General features: G+C 35.7%; 1 protein-coding gene across 7 annotated transcripts in view; it reads left to right on the top strand.

The window, feature by feature from the left end:
- The window catches only part of SNX14 (sorting nexin 14), a 72,653-nt gene extending 52,717 nt beyond the window's left edge, over positions 1-19,936 (top strand). For all 7 annotated transcript variants that reach the window (XM_070496192.1, XM_070496196.1, XM_070496194.1 and 4 more), the window contains 12 exons: positions 3,457-3,658; positions 6,238-6,321; positions 8,145-8,245; positions 9,978-10,089; positions 11,977-12,017; positions 12,142-12,261; positions 14,114-14,237; positions 14,512-14,676; positions 14,854-14,949; positions 17,215-17,306; positions 17,968-18,024; positions 18,961-19,936. In XM_070496192.1, coding sequence (XP_070352293.1) covers positions 3,457-3,658; positions 6,238-6,321; positions 8,145-8,245; positions 9,978-10,089; positions 11,977-12,017; positions 12,142-12,261; positions 14,114-14,237; positions 14,512-14,676; positions 14,854-14,949; positions 17,215-17,306; positions 17,968-18,024; positions 18,961-18,999 — 1,233 coding nt within the window. In that variant the 3' untranslated portion in view covers positions 19,000-19,936. The remainder of the gene's footprint in view (positions 1-3,456; positions 3,659-6,237; positions 6,322-8,144; positions 8,246-9,977; positions 10,090-11,976; positions 12,018-12,141; positions 12,262-14,113; positions 14,238-14,511; positions 14,677-14,853; positions 14,950-17,214; positions 17,307-17,967; positions 18,025-18,960) is intronic.
- The last annotated feature ends 7,653 nt before the right edge of the window (positions 19,937-27,589 follow it).

Below are 27,589 nucleotides of genomic sequence, written 5' to 3'. Positions count from 1 at the left end.
AAAAGCAATTAAAATACCACCAATATTCCTACCACCTAATAACCACTTCTACTAACATTTTGGTGACTTTCTGTTTCAAAAAACCTTTCCCTTCCCACCCCCATAGAATAGGCTATATTATATATATAGTTTGCTATCCCACTCTCTCCCCGCTTAGCATTATAACAAAAGCATTTACCCATGTTATTTTGAAGTTTTCAAAGCATAATTTTTGTGGAGGAAGATGTACTTTTTATTTTTTGTTCTTCCCAATTACTTGAAATGCAAGCTATATTTTTGCTTCAGGAATAAGAGGATATTTTTAAAAAGCTGAGAGAATTTGTTCTGTTTTGTAGTGACCCAAGGAAGAAGGAAGTTCTTGCTTGGAAGCAAAGATAATAATAATCGAAAGCAGGAGAAGAGGGCAAACTAATCTCTAATGCTCTGAAAAGAAAAGGTGGGGCTGGTAGGGCTTTGACCCCAACTGAGATGGTGCCACTCAGGACTTAGAGGCACTGTGCTAGTTCTAAGCTGTGGGACCTCGGGGAATCCTCTTTGTCGTCTTTGGAAAGTTTAGGGGCAAGGGAAGTAGGGGAAAGGGAAATTGCCAGTGTCACTGTCAGGGCTAAAGTGGTTTGTGGTCCAAAAGTGGGACCTGGAAGACATCTTCTTTTAGAAACTTTGATGTGATCATTTGGTGGCAGTGCCTCCTTCCTATGTGACCTTGGGTAAATTGCTTAATTTTATTGTGATTTCATTTTCTCACATGTAAAATGGGGATAGTAGTATCTAGCTTTTAGAGGGGCATTGTGAGGATTAAAAAAGATAATATATATGAAGCACTTAGATCAGTGCCTAGCACAAAGTAAGCACCAGTATGCACCATACAGTATTATAATAGCATGAATTCTCATAACTATATATGAATGTGGATTATGGATAAATTGGCATTTGTATGATGGCCTGGAAACCAAAGTCCACTATGTAAGATTGGGTCTATCTGAAAATACATTTCTGTCCAAGTTCAGAACTGATTTACAAATAAACTTCTGAAGCATAATATGCCCATTAGTATGTTGGCAGTTATCTCCATATAGGGAAAGATAATAATGAGGAACGTTAGTTTTCTCCAGGAAACAGGGGAACGTCTCCTTGCCTTTTATCCTCTGCCTCTCTTATTCCCCATCCTCTTTGTAGAGGGAACATCTGTTTGAAAATGAAAAAGTACTTGGTTTTCCTTTTTATTAAATTTTGGTTTATAATATTTACTTACTTTCAAATAACATTAAAGGAAGCCCTGAAAATTCTTAGAGAAATATTGCCTTAGAGATTTTTCATTAGATTCTTTTGATATAAACATCATTTAAATGGTAACAATAATAAATTATAAAGCTTTGTCCTTTGTCTTTCCTTGATATTTTTATGTTGCTAAGAATTTTGTTCTCCCCCTTTTGTTAGATTGATTTTGTGGATTCTTTTTATTTAAGAATGTCCCATTTTTTGACTTTTAGTCAGCTTGTTAAACAAAATCCCTTATCATTTAATGATCCATTTTGCCCTCTCTTTTCAGAAGCCAAATCCATTAACAAAAATACAGTTGTAATAACCATGGAAAATGCTACTCTGTACCTCAGATTCCAAACAGTGGAGTGTGTGTTTCCCTCATACGTGCTTCTCTCTGCTCTTCTTCCAGGTTTATAAGGAGATAGCCTTGTCCCCCAAAAGCAAAAACCAACACCTATTATTTTATAGTTTTTTAGTTTCATGTTTTTAGGCCTTAAGGACTTTTTTATTATTTTTTAAAAATTTATTTATGTATTTATTTTTTGAGGAAGATTAGCCCTGAGCTAATATCTGCTGCCCATCCTCCTCTTGTTGCTGAGGGAGATTGGCCCTAAGCTAACATCTGTGCCCATCTTCCTCCATTTTATATATGGGATGATGCCACAGCATGGCCTGATAAGTGGTGCGTAAGTCCATGCCCAGCATCCTAGCCTCTGAACCCCGGGCCGCCAAAGCAGAGCGTGCACACTTAACCGCTTTGCAAACAGGCTGGCCCCACTCTCTTATTTTCAGTAGAACATTAAGAAGTCCTCCTAAGATCACTAACAGTTTTATTAGGGATTATGGAAAGCCATTTTAGGACAAGAACAGGAAAAGAGGTCATTGCAAAGGGACTTTGTGTGGAAGGAAAAGAATTCACTTTAGAAGAAAGATGGCTACCAGCTGTGGGAAGAGAGTAGAACTGAGAGTGCAGGTTGGGTGCCAGCATTCTGGAAGGAAATTGCTCTCCCCTCTTGGTTTGCTCTGACTAGGCTTTTCAGAAACCTCTTATGTCCTACAGACTTAGACTCATTGCCTGAAAAATGTATGTACAAGATGAATGTGTGTTATCTGTAATACTTTACCCCCTTTAACATGAATCAGAGATGTCTAGGTGACCAGGTGTTTTAATGTGCCACTTCAGAGGTTCTCTTCCAATTTAATGAGGTAGAGACAGTGTTTTCCTTCTTTCTCTGTGTATATTTTTAGAGCATGTTTAAACTTCTTTTTAAAAATAATTGTTCTTCAAGTAATATTTTTAAAAATATTTTTTATTTTAAACATTTATATTATTAAAATTTTAAAAGTCAGGAGATGAAAAAACAATCTTAATTCTATAGAGGTCGGTCTGTTTTTTCCAGTTTTGTATGATTTAATGCTGCAGTGAATATATTTATACTTGTGCCTTTTTCACAGTTTTAAAAAACTTATTTGGAATAAATACTTTCGTTAGAATGAATTCCCAGAAATGGAATTACTTGATTGAAGCTGTTTTATGGCTCTTTATAAATACATATTGCCAAAACGCTTCCAGAAGAGTTGTGCCAATATATTTTGTGACCAGCGGTATAGCACAGTTCCAGTTTATCTGTGCAGTCTCCATCAATGGCTGTATGATTTATAAAATTTTACGTTCCTAAATGAAAACTAATACATTAATTTTAACTTATTACCAAAGTTAAATATTTTTCTATATTTGTGTATTTTTAATATCTTTTTTAGCAATCTCTGAAGTGTCTATTTGCTAGTTTCTATTGAATTTTCATGTATAGGTGATATAACAAGACCTGGAGTTGATGCTAGTAGCTTGTTAGTTTTTCTTTTTTTTTGCTTAGGGAGATTCTCCCAGGGCTAACATGTGTGCCAATCTTCCTCTGTTTTTTACTCTATGGGCTTGCCAGCACAGCATGGCTGCCAACAGAGGGGTATAGGTCCGTGCCTGGGAACAGAATCCGGGCCACTAAAGTGGAGCATGCTTGTTAGTTTTAATGTTTTATCTTTACTTTTTCGGTAGAAAATTTGATATCACCTAATTTGAAAATTATTAACGAATTATAGAATTTATATGGACATATTACTTTATAATTGTATCTCATATCCTACAGGTCTAAAGGTCCTGGAAATATTAAATTTTCCCTGATGATTTTTTTTCAGATTGAAGAAGGTATTGTTGTAATGGAGGATGATTCACCAGTGGAAGCGGTGAGCACACCTAATACTCCCCGGAACCTTGCTGCATGGAAAATTAGCATTCCATATGTAGACTTTTTTGAAGATGCCTCCTCTGAAAGGAAGGAGAAAAAGGAGAGAATACCTGTGTTTTGTATTGATGTTGAAAGAAATGATAGAAGAGCAGGTAGGAAGCCTTATGTATCCCTTTCTTAACAGGTGCCCGTTAGTCTGGATTTGTCAGGAATGATAAACATTTTGCCATTTCTAACTGTTGAATATGACTGCATCCAAAAGATGTGTCCAGAATAGAAAATTGAATGAAAGCTTAGGATTTTCTAGGTTATCTCTGTTGCCAGTTAACTAATTAATTTGTTCAACCAGCACTTATTGAGTAGTTGCCTGCCAGACACCTGACAAACCAGCAAGGCACTTTATATAATCTTCTTGTAGTGGTTTTGCTGCCATCATCATTAGCCGTTATACTTGACTGTTATTAATGCATATAGCACTGTATCAGGTATTATACCAACTTGATTAAGACTAATTAAGACATTTCTCCTCTCCCATTGTTGTGGGCTAATTAGAATTGATAAAAATATGATCAAACACAACTTTGCAAATTTTCTTCATGCTTTGCTATTTTTTTTCTCTTGGTTGTTTCAGGTGAGGACTGTAATAAAGACGGGGGTAAATGGTATCCATAGCGAGCTAAACAGTCACCACCCTGGGGTTTGTCCAAGAGGTGGGCAGTTGGTGTAAGCAAAAGCACATCAGAATTGTGCACATTTTGGAAATGATGAGCAGAAAAATAAAGTTGAGCTCATGAAGAAGAAACTATCTGTGAGGAAAGAGGGAAAAACAGTGGCAGTGTTAGGAACTGGTTTCAAGAGAGGGATGGCTAAGTGATAGTGTGAAGGGCAGTGCTAATAATTCCCCGTATTTATTTTTCAAAAAGCATTAGGTTTTCCAATTTTTCTCAGAGCTGGTCCTATTTCAAGAACATACAGCATAGGAAGGGGGAAGGAAGAATGCTCGCAGTAGCCAGCTGTGATTTTCCAGCTGTAGCCAAGTGCCGGGCAGGGTCTTGCTCTATCCAGTTCTGAGTCAGTGCCAGTTGATTTTTGCTGTGCTTGCTGATCAGTCTTGCTAGTTGCTGTTCTGTCTCAGCATTCTAATAGGTGTACAGATAAACTACTGTCATCGATATATAGTGTGATTTCAGTTTCAAACATAGTTTTGTTTGCATCTTTTGTCTGCTGTTTCTACCGATTGGAATTTTAAGTGTTGGAAAGAATTGAAAAGAAAGCTCCTAGTTAGCTTCTGCTTGCAGCTCCTTCCTGTGCCTCGCACCTAAAATCTGGCTCTTCCCTCACCGTACTTCTCTCTCAGGAAATTATTTAAAACTTTTGACTATTCAGATATAAATCCTTATCAAGATAAATAAATTTATGTCAGCATGCAGTAACTTTTATCTTCTTTTGAAAGATTTATGTATGATATACTTTTAAAATATTTTGAGAATATACTTTTGTTTTTTGCCTTTTGGGCGACCATCTTTAATTTTTGTGCTTTATTTTAAAAAGTTTGGCCTAATAATTTAGCCATAAAATTAAAACCAGAAAACCTTAAAACTTGTGTTCTAAGGAGAGAATGTCCGTAGTGCTGCAGACTTTTACTGTCAATGTAGTATGCTCTTAGAAAGCCATAGTCTATGAGGGGAGAAAGTGTATCATTTAAATACTACACTGATTTTATATATGTAGCAAAATAGCAATTTCAGGATTTTAAAAACCAAAACTAAATATAATATAGATCTTTTAAGACCAATGTTGAAGAAGAAAAATAGAATTTGCTTTATAGGTTGTGACTATATCAGGTTCTTTTTCCTGAATACAGGAGTTGTTTTGGTTTTAATTGACTTAATCCATTGCATTTCTAAATCTGTCCTAGAATGAGATGCTAATAATAGCAGTTAACATTTCTGTGGTGCTTACTCTGTGCTATGCATTGTACAAAAGTGCTTTAGGTGGATTATTTTGTGTAGTAGCTACAATTATTTTAATTCTGAGCAAACTAAGGCACAATGCGCTTAAGTTATTTGTTCAAGTTCACATGGTTAGTAATGTGGGAACTGGGACTGGAATAGGTAGTCCTACCTGACTCATTCTTTAGACCATTACTTTGTGCTGTCGATTTTGGTAGCCACTAGCCACGTGTGGCAATTAAAATTAAGTTATATTAAAATTTCAGTTCTTTACTAAACACTAGCCATGTTTCAAGTAATCAGTAACAATATGTAGCTAATAGCTACCATATTAGTGCAGATAATATAGAACATTTTCAGAATTGCAGAAATTTCTATTGAATAGCGCTATTCTATACTGTATTAGATCAGGACAATTGGTAAGTATTTGAGAGACCCAAAATTGATTACAAATTTGTATGATATACATCATTTTTGTGACATTTAAGAAATAACCATAATTACCTAATTTTTGAAGTTTCTGTCAGCTCTATGATTCTGTTGTAGAAGAATGTATATGTTATTGAGAGAACTTCATAAATAGCTGAAGTTTATCAATCTAAGTATTTTAAAATTAAAATATGGGATAAAATATGTTAATAATATGATGCCAAGAAGTAATAAATTATTAAGACTAGAATAATTTCCGGTTTTGTATATTAATGTTTTCAATACTGCATCCTTTTAGTAGAAGTTTGTAAAGTTATTTGTTACTCACTGTGTATTCATTTAATTTATAGTTGGGCATGAGCCTGAACATTGGTCTGTCTATAGAAGATATCTTGAATTCTATGTACTTGAATCAAAACTAACAGAATTTCACGGTATGTTGTCCTTTTTGTATAAAAAATTACATTTCAGCATTGGCCTTTGTGTTTTTTTTTTTTTTTTATTAACGTTATGATAGATTACAACCTTGTGAGATTTCAGTTGTACATTTTTGTTAGTCATGTTGTGGGTACACCACTTCCCCCTTTGTGCCCGCCCCCCACCCCCCCTTTTCCCTGGTAACCACCGATCAGATCTCCTTATCAATATACTAACTTCCACCTATGAGTGGAGTCATATAGAGTTCGTCTTTCTCTGACTTAGCCTTTGTGTTTTTTGAGGAAGATTAGCCCTGAGCTAACATCCGCCACCAATCTTCCTCTTTCTGCCTGGGATTCAAACCGGAGAACCCTGGGCCACCAAAGCAGAATGCATGAACTTAACCGCTGTGCCACTGGGCCAGCCCCATAGCATTAGCCTTCTTGAAAGCTGTTGAACTAGATTACTTTTTTGATTTAAAGTAATTGTACCAAGGAAATGTAACAGTGACACTTGTGTACCCTGCTATTGATAATAGGAATGTATTGTTTTTATCTTATTTCTGCTTATTTATATTTTTTAAGTTTTTACAGTGCACATTTATTGCTTTTTAAATAATATTAAAATTTAGAAGCTAGCTTTTCTTTAACTATATTTTAGAAAAGCTTCTCTTTCCAGTTTAAATTTTTGTTTATTTTGATGAGGCGGAAAATTTAAACCAGGCATTTCAGAGTTGTTGTGTTCTTTTACTGTCGTCGTCTTGGTAAATTTGTTTGCGATGTATCAGGGCAAATGTTTTGATTTAGCTCTTTGATTTAGATATGGAAACAAAATTTGTAGTTGAGTATTTCTTTTGAGGGTAGCTGAATCAGAACAGGAGAGCACTTTTCCTTATAGTTCTTCCTCTCAATCTCCCTCATCTGTCCATTTTCTTGAGTTAAGATCAGGGCTATAGTTATGAGGTATTTCCAGTCATTTTGTACGTAGATTGGTGAGTTTGATTTGTGTATTCTGAATCTTTTTATTTTAGAAAAGCTCTGTGGAGTGTCCCCTAATCCAAATTCAGGTGGTTTCTGAATTGAAAAGGGCAGGGAGCCTTCTTTACTCTGCCCAGAAGAGCAAAGACCATGATAAGGAGAGTATAGGAAGATAAAAAATACAGGGTCTCACTCCATACTTTTTGCCTAAATTTTGAGTTTGTAATTATCTTTAAATGGTTTTCTCTTTGTCTCTGCCAGTGTGGTGCAGTGCCATCCTTGTCTTGTTCTTTCTCTGAGAACTTTTCCTTTCAGTTTCGAGTTGAAAGAAGATCATTTATCTCCGTACTTGAAAATCCTGGATCAACCAAAGTTGGTTGGATTCCCAGCATTTTTCCTTTTTGGTGCTAAAATTTCCAAAGTCAACCCTCTCTGAAAAAGCATGTCTGTGATTTTTAAATTTTGTTTTTAAGCTTATATAGTACTGGCAAAGTGCTGCCTTTTTTCCCAGGAGAGAGTAGTATTTCTTTAGTAAGATTTTATCTAAAAGAATCGAATCAATTCCAAAATAATCTCATGAGAAATTTTTTAGGCTTTTTTTTTTTTTTTTTTTTACCAGTACAGAGGGCTAAATCAATCTGTGTCAGTGAAAAGTGGTGTTATTTTGGATATTACTAGACTCAGGTTCTTTGGTCTGGACTTCTGTCTTGAAGCTCTTTGATTTTGTCGAGATTATTTAAAGGATAATGTCACATCTCTATAGGGCAGCATTGTGAATCTGAATTTGCCATAGTAAATTTATAAATTAGGTTTTTAAAATAGTAGCAGAATATAGTAATAAGTCTCATATGTTTTAATTTCAGGCACATTTCCTGATGCCCAGCTTCCTTCTAAAAGGATCATTGGCCCCAAAAATTATGAATTCTTAAAGTCGAAGAGAGAAGAGTTTCAGGAATATCTACAGGTATAGCACCAACTTAATTTAAAAACAATGCTGATCATAGCATTCTCTAATTTGTCTTTTTCTCATATACAATGTATATGCTTTACTTTACAAATACTTGTCAATGTGGATTTCTAAAATTATGTTATTTAATAATTTTTTTCTTGTGGAAATTAATTATTGTCAAGAGTATACTTGTTTTTTCCCTAAATTGATAACCAATGAAATACCAGATATTTTCTTAGAGGAAAAACAGTCTTGTGTTGGGCTAAGCTAGGCCTGACTTTTGGTGTGGGAAGTTAAAGAAAGAAAGAAAAGCTTTTGATGTAAAAGACTAAATGCATTCTAAGAATACTAGGTAGTTTTTGTTATTTTTGTGTTGTTTTTTGTTTGATTTTGTGTTTAGCACTTTGTGAGTTTTGGAATGTTCCCTCCTGTTTTATTCCTCAGTCCTTTTTCTTTTGCAATTTTTAGATGTTTTTCCAGTTTCTTGGGATCTCCTGACTCTCTACTACTCACCACATGGAATTGAATTCCATTTTTCTCAGTGTGTGTGCACTGTAAACAATGTAATTGGTATATTTCCATCGTTGGTACAATGAGCTTAAAAGTTACTTATTTGAGACTTCTCTAAAATTAATGATCATCTTTCTTAAGTGCATAAGACCAAAGATTGGATACTTTTATTTAAAAGAAAAATCTCTTATCTGGGCATGGAATTTTGTAGTTTTTCTTAAGTGTTAATTCATCTAAATTTGGATGCCTCCTAACCAAAAATAAGTACTTTTTAAATTAAAGATATTCAATAGCATAAAGGAGCATTTACATTTTATCTCCTGTATTTGAACTGTTGAATAGTTCAACTCAGTATTTTTTATATAATTTTTTGGTGGTGTGAAAATTGAAATGTGAAATAACTATTAACTACTGCAAGGATATTTGAACATAGCATATACTAATGTTAACCTGTGTCTTTGTTGATGCCATTAACCCATGATTTGAATTGACTAATTCTTTCTGAAAACTAGAGTACCTCATTCTAGAAGAAATAGTTTCTGGTAATATGGAGTTATAGGTTGCAGCACTGGTATTTCATTTATACAGATTTCTGCTCATAAAGTTTTGTAACTGTTTCATAGTTACAAAACTGAATATTAGGTAAGCCAGTTAATTTTGGCTTTAAAAAGTCAGTTTATCTCATAAGAAAATAGTGTTGCAAGAAGAACAGACAATAGATTTTCCAAGTTACTTCACATTTCCACATTGTTTTCTGCAAAACCCTTTATGCCAGCTTTTTATAATTATCAAGAAAATTGTATATTATAGTACTTGTTTTATGGTTCAGAAACTGAGAAATAATATTAGCTAATGTTTAATTTTCCTTCCTGTTTATCAGGTACTCTGCTAAATGCTTTTATATAACAGCACTATAAAGTAGATAGTGCTATCTTCATTTTACATTTCAGGAAACTGACTCTTAGACAGTTTAGGAACTTTTCTAAGGACACCTAGCTGGCAAATGGAAGAGCCAGAATTCAAACCTATTTATGTCTGATGTAGAGGGTGCTGTCTTATCTGCTGTGCGATACTGTTCTTTCTGTAAATGTAGTTTTGTTATTATTCTGAATATGAAATAGCTTTTGAGGATTTAAAATTATTTGTTGGTTTAAAAAAATCATTTTAATACAGTTTTTATCACCCTTCTAGAGTTTTAAACTGTTTTTTTCCTTTTTTCTTTTTTTGTTCACTCAAGAAACTTCTACAGCATCCAGAACTGAGTAATAGTCAACTTTTGGCAGATTTTCTCTCTCCCAATGGTGGGGAAACACAATTTCTTGATAAGATACTACCAGATGTAAATCTTGGTAAGTTAACTTAAAGAATCACATATAAGAGGATAAACTGAAAAGAAAAGAATCAGAATATTCAGATTAATTTAGAAGAATAACTTATATAGTGAAGCCATGTGTCAAACTCAAAAGGACTTCTTATACACTGTTAGTAGGAATACAAATTGGAACACCACTTGGAGAAACAATTTGGTATAAAACTGAATGACCCAGCAGTTCCTCTCTGAGATATATGCTCTAGAGAATCCTGTATTCATATTTAAGAATGTTCATAGCAGCATTGTTTATAATAGACAAAACTGGAAATAATACAGATAGTCATCAGCAGTAGAATTGATAGATAAATCGGTGTAGATTCGTAAAATGAATACCAATAGTAATTAATACCTATAGCATATAGCTACTTGCAAGAATGTTGATAATCTTAAAAACATGATGTTAAATGAAAGAAGCAAGGCAAAAGAATATATATAGCATGATTCCTTTTATAAAAAGTTTAATACAGACCAAACTAAGCTAAGCTGGAAGAGTTCGAAAAAATTGTTAAAGATAATAATGGAAGAAAAGCAGTATTTCTAAATATATTTTGTATAATGTAATTCTAAGTATAGAGCTGAATGAATGAATTAAATATTACAGTTGGGCATTTGGCTTTCATCTGTAACTCTCCAAATTAATACATTTAGTTGAGCCAAAACATTTGGTGTGTGTGGGGAGGTCTTATCAGGGGAAAGTGTGAGGGCATTTTATATTCAGTTTATATGGTGTTTAGGAGATAGAATTGGGTAAACTTGGTTACTGAATAGGATTGACTGAAGAAGAAGAAGTGATCAAAGATGACCCAGGTTTCTATTTAAACAACTGGATGAATGCTCTTATTTGCTGAGATAAGGGAATAAATTAGAGCAGTTCTGAACTTGTTGAGTTTATAGAATCCACTTGAAGAAGTTTTACAAGGAGGGAGAGGCCAGGAGACAGGCAAGAAGTAGAGATCTGAGTGTTATTTGAAATTGGGTTGAGCAAATGATTTGGCTCAGGAAGAGCATGTAGAAGAGACTAAAGCACAGGATGGAACTCTGTAATCTAAGGAACCTGGGAAATTCTAAGGAGGGAGGCATAGTTTATGGGGGTACCAAAAGAGAAATAGCGTGGCAGAAGGGTTGGGTGGTTTGCATGTAATAAAACAATGTCTATTTTTATTTATTTTTATGTCTCTTACTATTGCTATGTCTACTTTTTTCTAAGTTGAACTGAAAGAAAGTTAAGTTGTATTTATCAATTTTGACTAATTTTTACAGTCATTTCTAAATGCTTGAGAAAATCTCAAGATGTTTGGTATGTTATAATAAAGGAATCTGGAGATAAGATCGAGAAGAAATTTTGGCAAATAGAATATATATTCTGAATCTAAAATTCAGAATGTAAACTAAAATGTTGTAGCCAACTTAAATCTTGTAGCAATTCTTAAAACTTTTTTCTTTTGACTAAATTTTGCATACTTTTAGATATCTTTATATTTTCACCATTGTTTGAAATCTTTTGAAAACATTTCTTATGGATAATTTCAAATATACACAAAAGTAGAGAGATTTGAGTAATGAACTCCTCACTCTATTTTAGCAGTTACCAGCACTTGGCTTCTTTCATCACCGCCCCCCCTCCCCCCGCTCCCTGCTGGACTGTTTTAAAGTACATCCCAAATGTTGTGTCTATAAATAATTAAGAATACCATATTTATTATAAATTTCTCTTATGTGTGAAATGGTCAATTATAAATATTTTTTACTGTTCTACTTTTTGCTTGACTGTTTAGTATTTAAAATTACCTAGTAAAGTATTCATATGAGCAATTATGAGGTATGTTACACCTTCATAAAATTAATATTGTACTTTTAATTGCAGGGAAAATTATAAAGTCTGTTCCTGGAAAACTAATGAAAGAGGTGAATAACTGACTTATGTGTATTCTATAATATGATAGTTGTGAGTATCAATGAATTTTAATGGGTTATATGATAGTAAAAATCGTAATCTTTTCAATTTTCATCTGATGTTATGTCACCACAGAAAGGTCAACATTTGGAACCTTTCATCATGAATTTCATTAATTCTTGTGAATCTCCAAAACCTAAGCCAAGTAAACCGGAACTGACCATTCTCAGCCCTACTTCAGAGAACAACAAGAAGGTACTGAGCATCTGCTTAAAGAGCCTTTAAGTTTGAACTTGTGCTACTCGAGATGACTTTTCTATTATAGGGAGAATCCTGTGTTAATGAAATGGATGGGACTCTCAGTTTCCTTTATATGGAAAGCAGTAGTGCAGTGTAAGGAGGATATTGTATGTAGTTGCTAGGTTCTTTGCTTTATTGGGGTAAATGTTTCTTTAGATATTGGTTTGTAAACTTCTACCATTACTGTAATTGGGGGATTTCTAAAAGTGGTTTTCTTAGTCTGTAAATCACCAACTTCCAATAATCAAGGAATTAATTGCTATAATATATTATGTTTATTTGATGGTATTACCTAATTTTAATGGCTTATAAAGTATTTCATCCCTTCATTAAACAAGTATCTTACTGTGTGCTCACCATTAAGTGCTAGGCACTGGGAATGTAAAGATACATTCCCTGTCTGCGACAAGCTCAGTGTAGTGCCCAGCGTGGGGAGCTGTGTGAGCTCAACGGACAGCCCCCTTCTCCCCCCAAAGAACCTTCATTTTTGTTATTACTTTAAAAGGTATTTTTAATATTTTTTTCACTTTATAACTTTGTTGGTAGACAGAAATAATCTTACTAGATTTGTATTAATTTGAGTAATGTATCTATTAATTCTTTTAGATTTATACACTTATCTGCAAATGATGGCAATTTTGTTCATTCATGGCTGGGACCTCCTATGCAAAGGGAATGATTTCAGTGTTTCATCATTGATAGTATAGTGTAGCTTTTTTCATAGATAGCCTTTATGAGGTTAAGGAAGTTTACATCCATGTTTATGGGTGGACTTTGCCTATAATTTTTCTTTCTCATTCTGTCCTTATCAGGTTTTGTTATCAAGGTTATATTAACCTTTTTCTATTTGCTGGTAAAGTTACAGTTAGAATTATTCTTTAAATAATCAGTGGAATTTGTTGGTAAAGTCATCAAGGCCTCGAGTTTGGTTTGTAGGAAGTTTTTTTTTTTTTCAACCAATTTAATTTATTTAATGATTATAATATTCTTCGAGTTTATTATTTCATGAGTCATTTTTTGATAGATTATATTTTCAGCAAATTTTCCATTTTGTCTAAATTTGAAAATTTTTTATCTGAAGTCAGTAATACCCTCTTTTCTTTTCATTTTTTCTGACATCTGTAGTTATATCCCCTTTTATTCCTGACATTGTAGCTTCGTTTTCTTTTCTTTTTTAATCTATCTTGCCAAAGGTTTTGTCCGTTTTATCTTTTGGCTTAGTTGATCTTTTATATCAGGCTTTTTTTAGTTCCTTAATTTCTGCTATTTGATTATTATTATTGATAATTGACTATTTTTGCATATTTTGGGGGTAAGGCTTAGATTTAGTTGCATTTTGTCATTTTTACTGTAAGTAGTTCTTCACATCTTGTTTTTTTTCACATTGATTAGGCTTTTTGTTGGATATTGTCCAAATAAACTTTGCTTAAAGCTAAAGTTCCCCTCTAAACGCCCTTTAAATCATGTTAGTTTTCAAATTAGCTATCGTTAATATATTTATACATCTTTATATGTTCATTTACTCTTTTTTTGTAAAAAAACAAAGGGGTTCTTTATGGATAATGAATTATCTGTTAGGTCTAAAATGGACGCAGACTGTTATAATATTTTGGGAGAACATGTATTTTTTTGTATTCAATTTTGGGTATAAATGTGGAATTTTGGAGGCAGTGTTAAACTATTTGATATTCTGTTTTGATTGGAAAAAGTTTAAATGCTTTTGCTCTGTGTCACTTTTGCCTTAGTGATTATCATCAGTAGGTAGAATAAATTATGTATCTCTTTATTATTTCAACTGTTACTTTAGCTTTTCAATGATCTGTTTAAGAATAATGCAAACCGTGCTGAGAATACAGAAAGAAAGCAAAATCAGAATTATTTTATGGAGATGATGACTGTAGAAGGAGTCTATGATTACCTGATGTACGTAGGTAAGATCGACATGGTCACTGTTAAAACCTGTTTTTCATTCATGTATAATATTTCTTCTGTGTTGCAAATTAATACTCTTGAACACTGCCCCATTGTAACTTTTTTTAAAATTGAGGATACTTCTTTTATAAGAATTGAGTACAATTGGTCTTGAATATATTAAAGTTACTGGTGTTTACAAATAAAATATTGACCATTTGTGTTTTTTATATTGGAAAATGTTCAAATGGCTGTTTATCTGAACAGTGAAGTATTCCATGTGATCCTCCTCAGGACGCGTGGTTTTCCAGGTTCCTGACTGGCTGCATCATCTGTTAATGGGAACTCGAATCCTCTTTAAAAACACCCTGGAAATGTACACTGACTACTGTCTTCACTGTAAGCTAGAACAGCTCTTTCAGGAGCACCGTTTGGTCTCACTCATAACACTTCTCAGAGGTTTGTATTTTCTCGTGTTTTTGTTTCATGTTTTGTGTATTCTTAATGATTTTAATCAGATATAAAGGAGTGAGAATTTTTGTTTTTCTTTGGTTTATTAGTATTTCTACTATGAGGAAACACTTTGTGTATAATAGGTGAAAATTCCAGAAAATATTTCTTTTTATCTCTTTTTAGATGCTGTATTCTGTGAGAACACTGAACCTCGCTCTCTCCAGGATAAGCAAAAACGAGCAAAACAGACTTTTGAAGAAATGATGAATTACATTCCAGGTGTAGTATTTAAGAAGTAGTTTAATATAGATTAGCACTCCTTTGAGGTCACAATGTATAATAATAATTCAGGCTAACTTTTACTGTGAATTTTCATTTTAGAAATAGCTATAAGGACCAATTAAAATTAGCTCATTAGTTAAATAAAATTTTTTTTTTATTATGTTAGCACTAAGAACTGCAAGACAGGCTGTTTCTACTCACAGAGTAGCTCCATTCTTTCAGTGATAACTTAGAATCAGACTGTATTTGTGGGACAGCTAGAGTTCAGCTGCTCACTGTACTATGAGAAGAGCTTCACTAGTGTGTATGACTAAAAGACTCATTTATTCATTACAAATTTATCGAGCACCTTCCATGTGCCAGGCACTGTGTGAAGTGCAAGGGATATAAAAAGTGTGCTTGGGTAGCTCCGTCTAGCAGGAAGACACACATACGGACAAAACACACATGTGATCATAGAGACATGTTCAAGTTACACATATCCCAGAGGAGGAGGAGGATGACCACCTCTCCTGTACAGGAGATAGCCTTGGGCCACCAAATAAATGAATGTTACTGACCTCTTATTGAGATGAGAAATAGAAGCAAAAAGTGTCAAGGGATCAAAGCAGAGGATACTTAGTTTAAGACATTTTGAGTGTGAAATGCCTATACATTATTCAGGAGGAGATGTCTAGTTTGCAGTTAGATACCCAGGTTTGGAAGTGGAAGGAACAGTGGTGCAGAACAGAGATATGGGAGTCCTTTGTGAGTGGATGATAATGCCCAGGGAGAAAATACAGAGTAAGAGTGGAAAAGGGCTTAGGACTGTGCCTTAGGGAATTCTCATTGTTGGAAAATTAGTCTCAGAATAGTTCTGCTCCTCTATGTGAAGACAATTAAGCTAAATCTATGATGTAAAAGTGAACAGAAACTATTTTTGAGTAAGTTCTGTACGAAAATGATGAAAGGATTTCTTACCTGTTTTGTATATAGTGGCCTAAGCATTCATGTTTTTAACAGTCTTAGTTTTGATATTCAGAACAACATGGAAAGCCAGTGAATGTAATAATTTCTTATTTTGCTGAGGCATGAATTTGAATCCCATCTACATCAAGACTTCCATTTGGGGAGGAGTAATTTAGCTAGTGAGTAAGCTTAGCATGCCTTTCTGTTGTTGTCCTCTACTCCTCATTTCTTACTTAGTGACTTCTGAAGGATCTGAAAGGATCACTTATTTTTGTCCATTATGCTTCACACGTTAATTGGGAAATCATATGTAGTATTGGTGAATTAGAAGATTCGCAAAGATCCATATTGAGCCACATAATCTTTAAAATATCAAGGATCTACTATACTTTTTGTAAACTGAATTTGGTCTTTACCTCTTAGGGTTAGGTATACCTCAGAGAAGCAAATGTAAAGTGAGAATTTTCCATGAACAGCTAAGAGTTTCATTATGATTCAGAGAAAGGACAAATATTTGAACACCTTGTTTACTTAAGAGTAATTTTTTTTTTCCCTGCTTGGGGGAAAACATTCAGCAGAGATTTTAATAAGGACTGATTCTTTTTGGTAACAAGAGTGATACGTGACACCTGGGCAGTCAAACATGAATCGGAACTTTTTGGACTCTAAACTAACGTTGAAACATTTCCCAAAAGTATTGTTCTGTCAGATGGTTAATAGTAATTATGCAGAAAGTACAGAAATAAATTAAAGTCATATTCATCAAGGAAAGTCTATATTAAAAAATTAATGAACCTTTTTTTTCCCTGATGTTAAGATACTCAGACATTATGAAAATGTAGAGAGTAAGAAGTAGAAGCCGGCCTCTCCCCACTGTGCGGAAATAGCCGCATGATCCGGTGTGGTGTTAATCCTCACAGACATATTTCTATGCATTTCTATACACGTATGAACAAATGTACATACATAATTTTAGGGTTTTGTTTCATTTGTTTTATCTAAATGGGATAATACACTGTATATTATTTCCCGGCTGTCTTTTATCACTTCACAGTATAAGCAGATTTCTTTACTGCGGCATTCCTCGGAGCTTACAGAATACTTTGTGCATCGTGAATCTCCAAAAGGAGGGTACATGATACTGCATTTCTCTTTTTTCCACGAGCCTCTTATAAAAACATTAGTTTAGGAAATGCTGATTTACCATTTTTGCATAATATCTGGAAAACAGGATGGGGATTTTGCATTATGATCAAGTTAATGATGAGTCACTTTATAATATAAAATTGTTCCACCTGTGGCTTTCCTGTTTAGATCTGATAGTCAAGTGTATTGGTGAAGAAGCCAAGTATGAAAGCGTCAGGCTTCTGTTTGATGGCTTACAGCAGCCCGTTCTCAACAAGCAGGTACAGTTCATTAAAGTAGGTTGACTAGTGTTGACTGGGGAATGACACAGTGGAGTGTCTGTGTATTATTAACTGTGAAGTGACACGATACTAAAGCAGGGCAATCAGTGTAATTCAAGCATTCAGATAGAAAAAAGTGTGTTTCATTTGTTACTTTTTTGCCAATTGCCTTTTTTTCTTTATAACATGAATTGTTTTTATTTAAAATAAACATATATTCATTGTAGAAAATTTGGAGTATACAGAAAACTCATGAAATAAAGTAAAAATTTAAAAATCAAGAATTCCCTCATTCAGATTACGTAGAATAACCATAGTTAACATTTTTATTTTTATGGTCTTTACATATTCTGTTGAGATCTTATACAGTTACAATTTTGTATCTTGCTTGTTTAAATTTTTTGTTACAAATAAAATATTTAATATAAAATGAATTATGAGGTATAATAGAATGTTTCCATGTGAATACATGTATCTAATGCTCATCTTAAGAATAGAACATTATTAATAGTAATGGAGCTACTTTTGTGCTTATTTTATATTGTCAGTTCTATTCGCTGCCTTCCCATTTAGAGGTAAATACAGTCCTGAATTTTGTGTTTATCATTTTTATGGGTTTTTTGTCTAATATCCTAAAAAAAATTTCTTTTTGGTGTTTTAGCTGACTTATGTTTTATTGGATATTGTAATACAAGAGCTGTTTCCAGAGCTCAATAAGGTAACTGAAAAGCAGCAATATTATTCTTTATATTTTTAATTGTATGCTGACATTTGTTTTAATTAGGGACACAAAAATTAAGGAAACCCTTTTGACTGTGACCCCTTTAAAAATGAACAACCTTAACAAATGGCTCTTTATATTTTCTTTATTCAACGTGCTCAAACATAGAGTGGATTTTGAGAGAAAGGAACTGAATAGCCTCTGCTTTGACTTCACCCTTTCCTAATTACCAGCAGGCAGGGATGTTATACCCTGCAGCCTGTGCAGAGGAAGGTGTGAGTCTGAGTCCCAGCTTTAGAACGGGCCATGCTCTTCCGGCTGGCATCTGCAGCGCTGAGTGCCCTGTAAGTCAGGCTGGAGTAGTTTGGAAGCAGTTGAGCTTATGTGAACCCAAGAGCACAAAAGGAATTGGAATTGGAGGATGGTAATATTATTATTATATTGAATCTTGAGGATTTTGAGTTTTGGGCAAAGATTTAAGTCATGTTTTGCTCTTTTTATTTTTTGACTCATCCTTTTGGTCAGATGAAATAACTACCCTATAAGGTTGTGGTATAGCAATGAAATGTTAGTTTGGTAGAGTAGAGAGAATCAGATTTGGACTATTTACCTATTAATTATGAGCTTTCAAGTTATAGTTACATTACATGTATATTAAAACAATGGGGCAGTGATGGACATTTTATGTTCCATTTTCTTGGGAATCAGTACCAGGACACCTTTGGCTCTCTGTTGGGGACTTGATCACATCTGTCTCTATACCTTGCCATTTTCTCCTCTCTAAAACATAAATATCTGTGGCATATGCCAGCTAATTTCTTTTGGTTATATATATATCTTAGGTTAGAATTTTAATACACTGGAACTGTTAGGCAAGTCACAAATGAATCTTATTTTATTGTGTTCTATTAAATAGATTTATTTTTACTTTAGGTGCAAAAGGAGGTTACCTCTGTGACGTCGTGGATGTAAACATTTGGATTTGGGACAGAATAACCAGTTGAAATTTCTGCTGTGCTAGTTTGGTAGAGAAGTACTTTTTTCTGTTTATTTTTGTATATTCTTGTATATATCATGTAATTTAGTGTCTGAAATTGCTTTTTTTTGTTTTAATAAAGACTAGCACAAACTTAATGATTAGAAGTGATTGGGTTTCATAGTCTTTCATTTTACACCTGTTATCCAAATTTTATTGGAACATACATCACTTGTTATTGCTGTTTTTCATAGAGATAATTCATAATCCCCTTAGAACAAACAGATAAGACCAATAACCTTTGTACTGTATCACTTTGAAAATAATTATGTTTAGTGTGTAGAAACAGGAATAAGATCTGATTTGCTGTCTCGTTTAGAGTTAGTACATTTTAGTAGGTTTATTCTCCCTTTTTAAAAATTTTCTACATGGTTAACTGTGTGTCTATAAAGAAGACATTTTTTATGAGTTTTTCGTAGCAAACATGGGCCTTCTCCTTACTCTTGCTGGATGATTGAAAGGGTAGCCCTTTTGGGTGTGAAAACTGAGTACATACAGATATTTGTGATTGTGTGGGTGCAAGTATATTTCACTGAATCTATGTAACTATATTCCAAAAGCTTGTGTAAACAATTTAGTCAAGTAGAGTTTTGGTTTATGTTGTTTGTTGCCTCTCCAAAAGAAAAATATGGAATTAACTTTATTCCTTGAGGAAAGTTAATTTAAATGATTATTTTTAAAGATTTAGTGTTTAGAATTCTACTTATAATTTCTTCCCATTCTATCATTCTTTTCTCCTTAAAACAAATTTGCCTTTCAAGATTGAGCATTTTGTGTTTGTTATTGGTTGTAGCATTCATTTGGAATATATTTATTGAGTTTCAACCATGTATTAGGCAATAAACTGGGTAATGTGAGAATCCTAAAATATAATTTGGAGAACTAACTCATTTAATGATATTCACTATTTTTTTCCAAGGTCTTAAAAAATGGTCATTAGATGTTGTAAATTTTTTTAAAAACTTCTGTTAGTAGTTCCGTTATATTTTTAATTGCTTGAAAATTCTAGAATATGTATGAGATTCTGTGAATCAATGCTTTAATACTAAGCCTTAAACATTTACTAATTTCTCAGGGACAGGTGGAATATTAGTCAGGCTAACTCTTCACATTAAAATCCATAGCATTTTGAACATCCTTATTTAAAGTGTCAGGGTGAACTTGAAAAATAAAATATTTTACAGGCCTTTTTATGCCATCTTCACCTATTCTTCTATGAATTGTGATATTCTGTTTATTTAGGTGAGAAAAAGGTTGTTTTGAGTGTATCAGTCTGCTTGGGTTGCCATAACAAAATACCATGGACCAGGTGGTTTAAACAACAGAAATTTGTTCTTTCTCTCAGTTTTGGAGGCTGGGACGTCCAAGATCAGGGTGCTGACAAGGTAGGTTTCATTCTGAGGCCTCTTCCCTTGGCTTGCAGACAGCTATCTTCTCACTGTGTGCTCACGTGACCTCTTTGCACAAATGTATGGGAAGAGAGAGAGAAAAAGCACTCCCTCCCTTTCTCTCTCTCTCTCTCTCTCTCACTCTCTCACTCTCTCACTCTCTGTCTCTCTCACTTTCTGTCTCTCTGTCTCTCTCCTCCTTCTTGTTAGGCCACCAATCTCTTTGGATTAGAGGCCACTCTTATGACCTCATTTAACTTTAGTTACCGCCTAAAGACCCCATCTCCAAATATAGTCACGTTGGGGTTTAGGGTTTCAACATGTGAATTTTAGGAGGACATAATTCAATCCATAGCAATGGGTGAGCTCTAGTTAAAAAAAATGTGATGTATAAAAAGCTACACATACAGAAGTAATCATTTACATTATAAAAAGGAAAGGAACTAGATGTGCTCTCTATTGACCAGGCGTTTTATATACATTCTAACATTTCATCAGCCATCACAATAACTGTGACATGGTATTATTCCTATTTTGTAGGTGAAGATATAGAAGCCAGAGAGAGTGGTGAAGTTAGAATTCAAACTTAGATCTGTCTCTAGTCTTCATGTTCTTGTCAGTGTTTCCTCACGGAAGGAGCTTTTATTTCCAAAAGTAGTCACTGTCTGGATCCCTTTCAGAAGTACGTTCCCTGGTGTATTTCAAATATTTTACTTTGCACACTCCTTTCAGTCCATCTTTATGTCCTCTAATGCATGAGCTTCACATTTTGAAATGTGTTTATAGAAAAAACTATCACTGTTTTTAGTTGTGGGGATAAAATGAAATAGTTGGGAAGACACTTTGAAATTTATCAAGGGCATTATAAGATTGTGTTATAAGTATAATCATTTAGTTAAAGATATCAGAAGATTCTGAGAAATGGTTGAAAGTAAGGACTTAAATGATCATTTATTGACTTACTAAGAACCGTTAGATTTTACAACAGAAATATAAATAGAAGTCTAATTGGCAGAGAGGTACAAGAGAAGGATGCATCTGGATCCTTCAGTTTGCATCTGGATGCTGGTGATTTATTCAGTTTATTTGACAAGTGTGTATTGAACACTCACCGTGTGCCGGGAAGTTTTAGATGCTAGGGATATATTTGTGCGTTTATAAGCCTACGTTCAAGCTGAGGGAGATAGACAATAAACAAAATAAAAAGGAAATAATGCAGTATGTCAGAAAGTAATAAGTGCTCAGAAGAAAAATAGAGTGTTATGAGTGCAGGGTTGCGATTTTAAATAATGTGGTCTGGGACGTTGAAGAAAAGACCTGAAGGAGGAGAAAAATCAGGCTGCGCATGTATTTGGGGGCCCATGTCCCAGCAGAGAAATAGCAAGCGCAAAGGTCTGAGTGGGAATGTGCCTGTTTTATGGGAAGAACAGCAAGGAGGTCATTGTGGCTACATCATGGGGAGTGAGGGGAGATAATGTCAGAGAAGTCATGGGAAACCAGATCATTGCGGGCCATTGTGATAACTGTCACTTTTGCTTGAAGTGTGTTGGAAAGATTTTGAGCAGGTGAGCAACACACTCTTGCTTCTAATGTAACAGGATCACATTGGTTACTATATTGGGAATGTTGAGAACGGACTAAAGTGGAGCAAAAGTAGAGACAAGGAGCTCGTTTAGGAAGCTGTTGAAGTAATTCAGGTGAAATGACAGTTATTTGAATCAGGGTAATACTTGTGGAGTTGTCAAAAAGTTGATGTCTTTTTTTTTTTTTTTTTGAGTTAGGCAACAGGATTTACGAATGGACAGGTTGTGAGTTGGAGAAAAAGGGAGCAGCCCAGGATAATCTCAGGGTTCGGCCTAAGCAATAGGAAGGATGAAGGGTCCATTAAATGAGATGAGGGAGATTGTGAATGGCACACGTTTTGAGGGAAAGTTCAGGAATTCACTTTTGGACATTTAAAGTTTGTGATGCCTATTAACCATCCCAACTAGGCATCCCCAAGAGGCAGTTGTAATTGTGAGTGTGGAGTTCAGGGGAGAGATCCAGCCTGGAGATAGGAATTTGGGAGTCACCAGCATCCAGCTGCAAAGTAATGAAACTGGATGAGACCATCAAGAGATTAGGTGTAAATAGAAAAGAGAGGCAGTCCAAGGACTGTGCCCTGGGCTCTCTAGTGCTTACCAGGAAGGGTGCTGAGGAGGGCCCCCAAAAGGGACTTCATGTGATGGCTTTAGCTGATGCTTTTTAGGAGAATGGCTATTGCACATGGAGTTATAAGTTTTCTGTATCATTGGAAGGCCCTCCAGTTATGCCCACTTAGTGAAACTTTGTTTTTACACTACAGCTTCATGCTGTCTGCTCTTGGGAGTGACGGTAGTACTATATCCATATTCTGGGACAATGTGAGTAGAGAAAACTGGTACAGCACGGGGAGGTGAAAATGAGGTGGCTTAAAGGAATTTTGCAGAAGCCTTGAGCAGCGTAGAGCAGTATGCAGTAACTGGGACATGTAAGCAACTCCCAGGAACTCCCATAAGTAGGGAGCGGGCTGCCAAGTTATTTTATTTGGAGATTTAATTTTTAAAAAGTAGCTCAAAAGTCTTGGGAAAATAGGTGACATTGAATTTATTCGTAAGGAATGTGTTTTAGATAGTTTTCTAAAGTTTTTCAGATCCATTTTAGTGGTACAAGAATGAAAACTGCATAATTTTACCTGAGGGATTTTAGCCCTGTTTACTTAACGTCTGCACTGTTTTTCCTATTTAACTTCCTTCCCTTCTCACTTCCACACGCACAGGTGTTCAGGGAAGCTTTTTGACATTTTCTCCTAGTTTGGGCTAGTTTAAGCTTTTGATTGTGACAGAAGTCAACTCAACTTTGCTTTGAAAAAAGAAGAGAGAAATAACGTGTTCACGTAAACCATCTATGGACAGGCAATAATAAAATTGTCCTCAGTAGGACTTAACCAGCACTTAAATAGTATCAGGACTCTGTGGACACGTCCATTGCTTGCCTCAGCTTCTGTCTTGTTCCCTGTCGTTCTTGCACATGCCTTCGTGTCAGGGAGGACAGTTATAAGCAACTATGGAATCACATGATGATACAGAGGGGCAAAAAAGGGAGCTTGTCTCTCTCGCCATCCGTACACCTATAAAAGCTTGTGGAAGGATTCTTATTGTCTTGGCTTCCGTCACATGCCTATCCCTGTGCCAATAACTCAGACCAAGACAGTCAGACACCATAATTGTGAGGCCTGGGTCATATGCTTCCTGCTTCCACTTGGGCTAGGAGACTGTAGTTAGCTGTCTTACCAGAACCACCTGGAATAGGAGAGATGCAGTGTCTCCCAGTGTGTGGGGGCTCTTTCCAGGAGTAGGAAGAGAGGCTGGATAGACAAATACAAGCCTGCATTTCTGTTCTTAGATGTTAGTTCTCTCTCTCCCACTCAGCTGTGAACAGTCTAATTGCAGGGATGTGTCTTCCTCATCCCTCCATCACCTGTCCCAGCCCAGCAGCACTTGGCACCAGGAAGGTGATCGATACAAAAAGACTGGTTTGGGGGGTGTTGAGGTGGAATGTACATGGAGGGGGTTAAGAGGCAGGAGTGTGGCTGTGATCTAGGTCCCTCACCTTTTTATGTGACTGTTGCCTAGTGAAAGGAGTGTCGAAGAGACCAGGGCACGTGCCTCTACACATAATCCTGAACCAGTGCTGCAGGTCCAGTGAGCATGTCAGCCCACCTTAGGGTACTGGACTCAGGCTCAGACTCCCAGATTTCTGCATCAGGTAAGTACAGAGGTGTTCCCAGAGAAGGAGGAAGCAGAGAGGGATGTTGGAGAGGAAGGGAAGGGCTGTAGGACGGGTGTAACTGCTGAGAAGTTACGAGGGAGCACACTGAGGCTGATTCTTCTTTTTTTTCAAATAACTACAAAAACAAAAGTTATACTGAATGTGGCCAAAATATTGGATAATTCAAGGAAGTTAAGTGTATAGGAGATACAGCTGTGTGGGCACTGACGGATTCGAGTAAGTTGAGCATGGCAGTGCGCTGAGCTCTGGGGACGGAGAACGGCCCTGCGAAAGCACTGCAGCCTGTTGAACTGCACCCCGCGCTCAGTCATTCTGTTTTAATTTTCTACATTGACGAAAAGTTCTAAGATATTCTTGTCTTGTAATAAATAGATTAATGATCTTTAAATGACGTGGATTTGTGTTTTTACAATTTATTAATATTTCTAATAGCTGCACATTCTTCTCCCTCTGTGAGGTGCCTCTGGCATTCAGCTTATGGCTGCTGGCTAGTGGAGATTAGCATCGTCTCAGCCCTGGTGTTCAGCCCACTGTGTCTCTTGATTAGTTTTGAAGTGGGTGGCTAGTAGTTTATTACAATGAATAAAATTTAAGTACTGAAGTTCCCGTGTGATTTGTTTTCTATTTCTATTTTAAGTGTGAATTATATTGGCTTCCGTGTTAGCCCTGTAATGCTGCTCTCATTCACTTGCATTGTGGTGGGCTTTCCTGGCTGGGATGGGGAGGGGTAGAGTTAAGCAGCTATCAGATATTCAAGGAGCCAGAAGCCTACCTATCTGGGGTGTAGTTCTAGAGAAAGTAATTACAGAGGTTACGTTACTAGTCTGTTCATTAAGACTTATTCTACTGTAGTGTCTAGGATCTCTGATTTTATAGTCTCATCTTTTCTTTTCACTTTTACTCAAAGGTAGATATTCAGTAAGGAATAAGGCAAGGCTACATGAGGAAAACCTGAGCAGAGTAATAATATATGTGTGTTGTGGATGAGCAGGAATCATGCTATAAGCATTTCTCAGTTATGACACAAAAGTTATCACAAAATCAGTTTCACAACGTGAGAAGTTAGTGCAGTTTTCAGAACACTGTTAATGTTGATATATAAAGTCAATACATTATGATTTTACCAATAAAATAAAACTTACGTTTATTCTTTAAATGTATAGATTTCTTTTGCTTCATCTGTAGAGTATAGGTCTGAACAAAAACCCCATCTAATTAAAAACTTCAAGGTTATTTAGAAATTTGACTAGCCATATTTATTTTTCTTTATAAAATAATATCAACATATCTTAGGTGCTAATTTCATTACTAATATGCTTACAAATTATTTAGTGATTATCTTACCAAAAAAAAGGTTGCAGTGTTGTTTACTTTCACGGCGTTTTTGGCTTTCTTAAAAATCTGGATATCACACATGCGACTGTACGTTGTTGGAGAGAAGGTTAAGAACTCAGTGTAGTTTTCAAGACAAACTCAGAAGCTAGTGTTTTTGTTTTTAACATATCATTTTATCTATATTTGTTGTACTTGAAAATCCTCAGTATTCATTGGGGCCATTTCTCATTTTTGATTGTCCAGAATTGGAACATCTTTATTTGGGGGAATTCCAAGGTAATTGGGGGAGAGGGTATCGGTTTTTCTTATGGAAGTCAAAAGGTGGAGTAAAATCCTCAGTCAGCCTGCTATCTTCATGAAAGTCACTTTGGTCCTGAACCAGGCTCAGCTCGTTAGCTGCTCCATCTGAATGGAGGCCCGAGGACAGTGAAAGGCCCTTGTGGGTGGAGCTGTGGTGGAGGTGAACCCAGTAGCACCGGTGCAGTCGGCCACGAAGACTGCTCCTGTGGCAGTGCCTCACTTTCCTTGCTTGCTCTCCAGTTTCTAGGCCTCACTCTCCATGCTTCTTGATGATTCTGGGAGCTAGCTAATATCCTTCTGATATGTCTCTGGTTACAGACATTTTCTTGTTTTTTTGCAACCAAGAATCCTCATGAATAATGAGTCTATAAATTTCCATCCTTGCTTGTAATATGCCAACCATCCTTGTCATGGATCAGAGTTAAACTGTTTTCATACCCTAACTAGCTTATTTGTTAACTGAATGTTTTGTTTTGGTTTGGTTTTTGGTGTCGAAGATTGGCCCTGAGCTAACATCTGTTGCCAATCTTCCTCTTTTTGCTTGAGGAAGATTGTTGCTGAGCTAACATCTGTGTCATTCTTCCTCTATTTTGTATGTGGGATGCTGCCACAGTATGGCTTAAGGAGCAGTGTAGGTCTGCGCCTGGGATCCAAACCTGTGAACCCCAGGCCTCCAAAGTGGAGTATGTGAACTTAATGTCTATGCCACCAGGCTGGCCCCTGTTAACTGAATGTTTTCATAAAGCATTTCATTCAGGTTCTTAGAGGCCTCAGTACTACTCACTAGAGATTTGAGATCTCCCAATTTGTTATAAAAGTTTATAGCTCCTCTTTTTGACTGCATTAGATAGGAAAACTGATTCCTTTTGATTTGCTGTAGTTGAGCCAAATCACCTTCTAAAATGTGTATGATTTTACCAGTACAAAAATAATAGTAATTATAACCTTTCATTTACAGAATATAAAGGACACAGAAGCTGCTAGTTGCTTCAGGGCTGCCCCAGCTGATTATGTAGATCATGCCAGGGGACTGTTATTGGTTGAATTGTTTCCCTCTAAAAGATGCTGAGGGCCTGTGGCAGGACTTCAGTCCTAACCCTGAGGGCCTTACTTGGAAGTAGGGTTTTTGCAGATGACGAAAAGTCATTAGAGTGGGCCTAATCCAATATAACTGGATCCTTATAAAAAGGGGAAATTCGTACACAGAAACAGACATGTACAGAGGGAAAAGGATGTAAAACAGGAAGAGAATACCATTTATAAGGCAAGGAATGCCTGAGGCTACCAGAAGGTAGGAGAGGCCTGCAACAGATTCTCCCTCACAGCACTCAGAAGGAACCGACCCTGCCAACTTGATCTCGGACTGCTAGGCTCCGGAACAGACAGACGGTAGGTCAATTTCTGATGTGTAAGCCATCCAGTTTGTGGCACTTTGTTACAGCAGCTCCAGGAAACTAATCAGGGGACCACATTCTCCCTCAGGGAGCAGCTTTTTCTAATGGACAACCTAAACTTTCTTCTGAGAAACCCAGCTTACTCTTTGTTGCAAACTGCTGAAGGCAGCTCTGCCACCAGTGGACTTAAGGTGTGAGGTTGATGAAGATGTAACAGCTGGCCTCTTGTGTCATCAGTATGCTTGAGGAAGATTCTCAGATGCACAGCCAGTTCAGACAGTCAGTTAAAATCCCCGACA

This window comes from Equus asinus, chromosome 24 (assembly GCF_041296235.1).
Source record: "Equus asinus isolate D_3611 breed Donkey chromosome 24, EquAss-T2T_v2, whole genome shotgun sequence".
Lineage (NCBI taxonomy): Eukaryota > Metazoa > Chordata > Mammalia > Perissodactyla > Equidae > Equus > Equus asinus.
Note: the sequence above shows the minus strand (reverse complement) of the source record. Positions and strands in the feature narration are given on the sequence as shown.